Below are 7986 nucleotides of genomic sequence, written 5' to 3' on the forward strand. Positions count from 1 at the left end.
CCATTTTCTTTAGACCATGATATAAGGGAGAGCAAATCAAACTATATAAACTCAAATTGAGTTTAACGATAAAGTTCAAACACAACCTAATTATATCCGCCCCGTCCTATCAGAAAATAAAACCGACAAATCCTAATTTCTTTGTTCTAGTTTACGTGAGAAGATTCAAATTATAAGAATCATAAATTACATAACTTTCAAGGTAAATTCAAGCATAAATCCCGTCTATTCTGAATGAATTGTCACGACCCAGATCGTCGTGATTGACACCCACACTGACCCTCCGATGGGAGAACCATTACTACAACCCGACTAAACAACTTAACGAAAAACTAGGCATTTAAAGGTACGAAAGCAGGTTTAAATGCAGAAATTATATAGAGTTCCCATAAACTCCAAAGGTTTAAATAAACTAGCCAAACTAATGCGGAAGAACAATCCCTAGAACATGAAAGTCATCGTACCAAAACTCTACTAACGACAAGTCTAAGAAAAGGGGCGCAACCCCGACACTAAACAAACACCCTAAACAAATAGTCTGAGTCCGAAAAGAGTGGACTTAAACAAGAGAGATCCATGACAACCTAAAAGAACTGGCTCACCCTTGAATCCGGTCACGCTCAATAGTTACCTAGCTGAGGGCTATCAATAGCCGCCTGAAGATGTCTTGTACTCAACAAAGAACAAGCAAGTGCAATATCAGTACACAACCACATTGTACTAGTAGAATCACACGGCTATTCTAGTAAGTGAAATATATATAAACAGTCACAACACAGTAAAACACGCATATACATGATATATATATCAGTTATCATTTCAGGGTCAATGTATAATTCCACATTCTCAATAACAAGTATATATGACAAGTCAATGGTCTTCTCATGGAACCCAAGCCCAAACTGTTAGTGTATCGAAACGTGGTACACGGTCCCAATAAGTGTGCCGAACGTGACACCCGATCCCATATGTGCGTCAAAACGTGACACCTGAACTATTCAACAAGCCACAATTACAATGTGCATTCTCATAATTATACAATCAAGTGTTGATTCATGGCATACAATTATTCGTTCATACTCAATTACATTAGGTGTGATCAATAGGCTTTCTTCACATGCATACATGCATTACAATAAAGCAATTACTAACATACATCACAACCATCACCTACCTCGAAACCAAGCTTGAATCCTCCTGAGATACTTGAGCCATCCCTTTCCGGATTCTTCCCGCTTGTTCGTGGTCTAGAAACATACAATTAACGCAAAGGATCAATAAATGAGGCCTAATTACTCGGATTATAATCAACATTATCAACCCTAGGCCAACCCAAGATCCCAATACCCAAATCAGGGCTTTTTCACCATTAACTTCAGGTCAAAACCTTCTCCCAATGATAATTATCCAAGAAAGTACGTTCTATGGATCGAAATACGGATTAGGGGAGTTAAATTCTTACCTTTAGTGCTAGAAGAGGTGGAAAACTGTCAAGAACTTGCCCTGGGTCGTCCCTTAGCTCTCAAGAACGAAACTTGCAGAATAATAACGTTTTTGGGGTTTATTTCCGACTTAAGTCGCGTCTGTCCTGCTGTGGCGGACCTCATCCCGCTACAACGACCCTGCCCTGGCGGCTTGCACGGAGACAGAGAGTCAAATTAAGAGTTTCAAACCCCTATTTCACATCACACCTTCATTCCATGACACTCAGAAAATATCCGTTCACACTATGATCAGTTTTGGGAGTTCCACTTGCTCGAATTCGATTTCGTAAAATCGTACGGGTTCCTTAACGTCTTAGCTATCCACTCACGTGATCAGATTCATAATTAGGTTTCTCATTCGTTATCAAATTTTCCTACACCTCACTGACCCCGATTTCATCCAAATTTGGACTAGGTTAGAAAATTTCAAGTTACTATCAAAAAATTTTTTGGCCCCAATTCTTTTCCTCATTGGTGCTTTCCTAACGACGGAATCATGTCATTACATGAATCGACTTTCTAAAGATTATAATAGACCATAAAACTAATAAAGATTGAGATTCACTATCAACTTCTACAATCTTTTGTACAATAAACTTCACACGATTCAAATTACTTGACATCAACTTTTAAAACTTTTTTTTTTTTTGCTCAAATGAAATTTCAAAGATTAAACAAAAAGTCAAAAGCTACAGTAATTACTACTTCGTTGAATTTGTCTTTGGTCAAACCAGAATCACCAAGGGCTTCGATTCAATTTTCTTTCGATCTAACGGTTGAGAATTGCCACCATTAAAAAGGCCGCCATGGAAGACCAGAAGAAAGTTTCAAAAGCTGTAAGAACACGGCTTTCATTAATTCCCTGACAAGTGCGCTGACGACACAATTCTTTTCATTGTTTTCACCAAAGTATTAAAAAATCTGAACAATAATCATTCATTATTTTACTAATTTTCAATCCAACTTTATCAATAACCCACTCAGTCAACGCTTCCTCCAAAACCCAGCTCAAATTTCCCAGAAAAAATACGTTCTTGCATCAATTTCCTTCATACCCATTTCATAAATTTCCAGAAAAATACGTTCTTGTATCAATTTCATAATACCCATTTCAGGAAATCCAGAAAAATACGTTCTTGAATCAATTTCCCACATACCCATTTCAGAAATTTTCATTCTTTCTTCATGAAACAATGTTTGAATCCAGGCCAAGAAGTGTTTTGAGCTTAGGGGTTTTTGTTATACTAGTTTACTTATCCTCTGTTCCATTACCAGTTAACTCCCAATGTAATAGAGGCTGCGATTTAGCTTTAGCTTCATTCTATGTCTGGCGAGGTTCAAATCTCACTTTAATCTCAGAGATGTTCTCCACCAGTATACCAGATATCGTTTCTTACAACAACAGGGACAACATCCCTAATCAAGATAGTGTAATCGCCGGGACAAGGATTAACATACCTTTCCGTTGTGATTGCTTGAACGACGGGGAGGTATTGGGCCATGCTTTCCCGTACAGGGTTAAAACTGGTGATACTTATGATCTTGTGGCGAGGAACTACTCTGATTTGACGACTGCACAGTGGATGATGAAGTTTAATAGTTATCCTGAGAATAATATCCCGGATACTGTGAATTTAAGTGTTGTAGTGAATTGTTCTTGTGGGAATAGTGATGTTTCGAAGGATTTTGGGTTGTTTGTGACGTACCCTGTGCGTGCGGAGGATAACTTGACGTCAGTGGCTTCAGCAGCCAATGTGAGTGAAGATATAATCCGAAGGTATAATCCTGCAGCGGAGTCCATATTAGATATAGGGGAAGGAATCATCTATATACCGGGAAGAGGTTGGTGTTCGTGTCTTTATGTGTTTGTTTTATTTCCTGTTAGAAGTTTTATGTCGTGCTTTAGAACTTTATGGGATTTTTTGATAGCTGGCTAGAGTTGTGCAGGTATTAGTAATGTAGGAATTAGTTATGGGCGACTCTGTGTATTATTTCATGTAGATATTAGTTATGTAGGGATTAGTCATACGAATTTGTCAAACGTCGTATAAATTATATGAAAATTAATACTTAAATAACTTGTTTCTTATCCAACTACCAAATGACCCCTGAGGTTATAGTCCTAGTACTTCTTTTTTGGTTCATGTTTTGGTCTAGTGGGAAAAGGGGGAAAATGCTCTCTTTTTTAATGATAAGGGAACCCCCAGCCACTTGTATGCAATAGCTCACAAACCACATAGGAGAGCAAACCACTCTAGGCAAGTCCTGTGTGACAAGCTCGGCCTAGAAGGCCAACCCCTGCTGTCACAGGCAAGGAGGCAAATGCATTTTTAAGGAAGGAAGTAGGCACTTTGTCAAAAAAAAGAAGTTAGGAAGGAAGTAGGAATTAATTTAGGAAGCAACATGTTTTGTTTAAGGGTGACATTGGATTGAAGTTTATTGTTTACTATAAACTGGAGTTTGTAGTTTGAATGGATAGAGTCAATGAGGATTGAATCATCAAGGATGGGTTTTGATGTGTCTAAATGCGCAACGGGAACTTGAAGCAGTGATACAGCACTAAGCATGGAACATTAATGCAAAATTTGTTGATGATACCTGTTTTCTTTCTTCTCTTTTTTGGCGTGATGTACAGTGTAGCGCTGGACCAATTGAACTTTAGCATTGTCATCTGTCTTTGTTCTAAAATTGTTCGTACATTGGACTAAAGGGGTTCGAAGTACATGATTAACTTTAGTAGTGCTGAACTGCTCATATCGGGAAAATGTGACAATTTTCAAGCATAATAATCTTGTGTGAAATTCCTATGATTTACATAATGTTTTTGATTAGCGGAATTCTAGCTATACCAACTGAGTTTATCGCTGGGCTCTGTAATGGCAACGCAAGGGGCAAGCAGTATTCACAAAAAGAAGAAGCACAACTGAGTGACTGTTCTCTGTGGCTTGGCTTCTTTGATCATTTCTTCAAACTGCCGACCTGCCTCAATTCCGGTCTTGAAAAAACTTTTTTATATATACCACATGGAATGCAAATGTGAAGATTAAGAGATACATTTACCCTCAAAGAGAATTAGATGAAATAAATGTAGAATAATCTTATCAAAAAAGAATGATCTTTAATTTTGTTAGTGATGGTAAAATATCTAGAGGTATACCCTTTTGGAAGCACAAACAAGCCCTTTCAAGTATTTTTCAATATCACTCTGTTTTCTGAAGATCAAACAGTAAGTACTGAACAAGAAGAATCACTTAAAGATCAGAGTTATGCTTTTGAGGATCTTTGCCGTCCATAATAGCTCTCAACAGCTTCAGAATGAAAGCTATCTTCTTATAGGTAAAAAAAGGAAAAAGATATAAGGGCTTGAGAGATTCTATTTATTCTTGGTTCTTATTTTGGTACTTGGGAGGAGCAGGAGTGTAGTGCGGGCATGTTGCTTGTTAGTCTTTCCTAGAGCAAACTCAAAATGATATACAACAAATGCCAGGATATTGTTGTGTTTTAAATAGAATGCGTTTATCGAACTAAAACTACCTGACTCAAATCTGTGTCTTGTACAAATGCATTTCTGCTAAGACACTGATATGCTCGTGTATCTTTCTGTTTCTCATCATCTTAGTGTCAGCCAGCAGGCTCCCTCTTTCAATCTATTTTCTAATAGAACAGTTTGCAATAACTCTGTACTGTTATTTGTGCTGGGAAGATGTCATAGCTTGATGGTTAGCAAATGTCCTAAAAGAGCTTGCTTCTGACTTTGATATTCTCTACACCATATTTTATTTGATCTTCCCTCTTTAATCCATTCCAATTCCTTGATCTGTTTCATATAATGCTAAATTTCTCAGTACCAGAAGTTCAAATTAAAAGAGACTGATACACTTCAAATTACTTTTAGCTTTGGTACAACATCTTTTTGACAAATCCTTTTAATCACTTGCTTTACTTATTAATGAATTAATATCTTTTACCGCTGACCAGCTTCCATATATGATGCCTTTGATGTTTTTCTTTTTCAATATCTGCATAGTCTAAGTTTGCCAACTAAAATTGGAGAGCGGTAACACATTTAGTACAGATACTTTGTCTGTTTTAGTGATTGTGCCTACTACGATTCTTTCTTCTCGTGTTCTTAATGTATAAACAGTGTTTGAACCATCATTTCTTTCATTATGCAGATAGAAATGGGAACTTTCCGCCGCTGCCAACAAGGTAACTCATTAATATTTTATGTTAAATCTGACTGTTGTTCTCTATTGATCTTCCATTAACTAGCACATTGCTGACATTTATCATTTGTATTGTTTCTCCCTGTAATTTGCAGCACAGATGGTTTGGATCTTTCCTCGTCTTCAGTGTTGGCTTATTTGTTATCCGTTTTCAGACCATTCATGATGATAGAGGAAGTCCTTTATGCTACCTACACTTACTATCGTTGCATACTTCTTAATAATTAGGTTTGTCTGGTGGCGCTAAAGCTGGGATATCTATAGGAGCAATAGGAGTAGTCTTGCTGTTGGCTGGTTTGGTTTATGTAGGATGTTATAGGAACAAAACACAAAAGGTTTCGCTGCTCAGATCTGAAGACCACCTCCATCAGTATGGTCATGGTAGGTGTTGATCCCTGTTCTTTAGTTCTTATAAGTTATAACATTCATTTATTTGATGTACAACATTTCTTAAGGTGCTTATACTTGGATCACTTTAAGGCTGAAAATGCAATTTAAAGTAGCTGGTTTCTTTGTTGGAATTGAATATTTCCTTTAGTTATGCTGCCAACTTTTAGCAAGAATCGGAGTAGTAGAAAACAATGTTCGTTAGTTAACTTATTTGTTAACCTTTTGTCTTGATTAGGCCCAGAAGGCAGTACGACAGTTAAAGCTGCTGATTCCGGTCGCCTGGCTGATGGCAATTCTCCAGTGCTTTCAGGCATAACTGTGGATAAATCTGTTGAGTTCACTTATGAAGAGCTTGCTACTGCAACTAATGACTTCAGCATCGCTAACAAAATTGGACAAGGTGGTTTTGGTGCGGTTTATTATGCTGAGCTCAGAGGCGAGGTTTGAACTATTCTTAAATCTTACTTCTGCGTATAACCTGTTGTATTATGAAAGAAGTCATTCTTTTTAGTTCAGATCTCATGAAGTAAGTGGGTAAACAGTAGTCCAGAGAAAGGAGGAATAAGTAATAACAAAGAGCAGGGAAGACACATGCAGAAGTCAAATAAATGAATAGCTTAGTCATCTGGTGATGTTCCAGACTTCCAGTGATGCATTGACATACATTATATCCTGTATATTTTGCACATATTAATCATAACCAACACTGAATCATGATTTCACTTCTCCACTGGGTGGGATGTTCCGTGATTTTTCTGTGGTCGTACTTATTTTTAAAGTTTTAACCATAACCAACTTAAAGAATTATTCAAGTGTCTTCATACCCAGTACTTTTTGTGCTGTAAACTATTTCAGAAAGCAGCTATCAAGAAAATGGACATGGAAGCTACAAGGGAGTTTCTAGCTGAATTGAAGGTCTTGACAAATGTTCATCACCTGAACCTGGTAAAAACTAACTTCTCTGCCACTAGATGCATATCTCTTTTGACACTATTTTGATTTTCTCATTTGAGAATACATACATGATACATATATACAGGGTGGACCCACATGTAGCATTCTGGGTGCTCGAGCACCTATTGACCCACCCTGAACTACATATTCTTATACTGCAATTTCTTAAAATTGGGATATAAGAGCTGAAGAGCACCCATCAGTCAAAACTTGGGGTGGGTGCTTTGGTTGAGAGCCAGATTTAAGGGGCATGGTCAGCTACGTTCACTGTTCGATTCCCTGATTAAATAATTTTAAGAACTCCTGTTTTCTTTTTCTTACTCGACTTGTCCTTCTTTTTCTCCCATAAAACACTCTCTTATTTATACTTTCCTTGTTCTTCTTCTCTCTCTTTTTTTTACAACTTCTTTCTTTCATTTTTCATTTGGTTAATCACTTTTTTTAATGTTTCTTTTGGTTGATTTTTTTAACTATCAGTGTTCAAATAATGTTAAAAAAAAATAAAAAATAAAATAAAAAAAAAATAAAAAAAAATAAAAAAAAAACCCTCAGGGGTTGGCCTGCTGGCAATTGACTTGAGCCTTGGGGTTTGCTCCCTTTCAAGGTCTCAAGTTCGAAACCCACTAGGTGCAAACAATTTCTGAGGGCCATCGGACTGGGTAAAACCTGAATTAACCGTGGTGCACTTGCGGGAAACTCCTTGCTGAGGGCCTGTGCACCCCCGGGATTAGTCGGGGCTCAAAGAGACTCGGACACCCGGTGCAAATAAAAAAAAAATAAAAAAAAAATAATGTTGCTCTTATATTTTATGATTGCTAGCAATTTTATATTAAAGGAATGTCAACACCCACGACCTTAAAATCCTAAATCCACCACTGCATATATACACACACATAGAGAGAGAGGGAGAAAAAGGTGGGGGGGGGGGGGGG

At 37.4% G+C, this 7986-nt stretch overlaps 1 protein-coding gene across 1 annotated transcript in view; it reads left to right on the plus strand.

Moving 5' to 3' along the window:
• The first annotated feature begins 2339 nt into the window (after positions 1-2339).
• Positions 2340-7986, plus strand: part of LOC125875901 (chitin elicitor receptor kinase 1-like) — an 8342-nt gene continuing 2695 nt past the window's right edge. The window contains exons 1-6 of the mRNA XM_049556964.1: positions 2340-3326; positions 5660-5693; positions 5806-5813; positions 5939-6091; positions 6336-6541; positions 6956-7045. Of these exons, the coding sequence (XP_049412921.1) occupies positions 2678-3326; positions 5660-5693; positions 5806-5813; positions 5939-6091; positions 6336-6541; positions 6956-7045 (1140 nt within the window). The 5' untranslated portion in view covers positions 2340-2677. The remainder of the gene's footprint in view (positions 3327-5659; positions 5694-5805; positions 5814-5938; positions 6092-6335; positions 6542-6955; positions 7046-7986) is intronic.

The sequence above is a fragment of the Solanum stenotomum genome, chromosome 9, assembly GCF_019186545.1.
Source record: "Solanum stenotomum isolate F172 chromosome 9, ASM1918654v1, whole genome shotgun sequence".
Taxonomy (NCBI): Eukaryota; Viridiplantae; Streptophyta; class Magnoliopsida; order Solanales; family Solanaceae; genus Solanum; species Solanum stenotomum.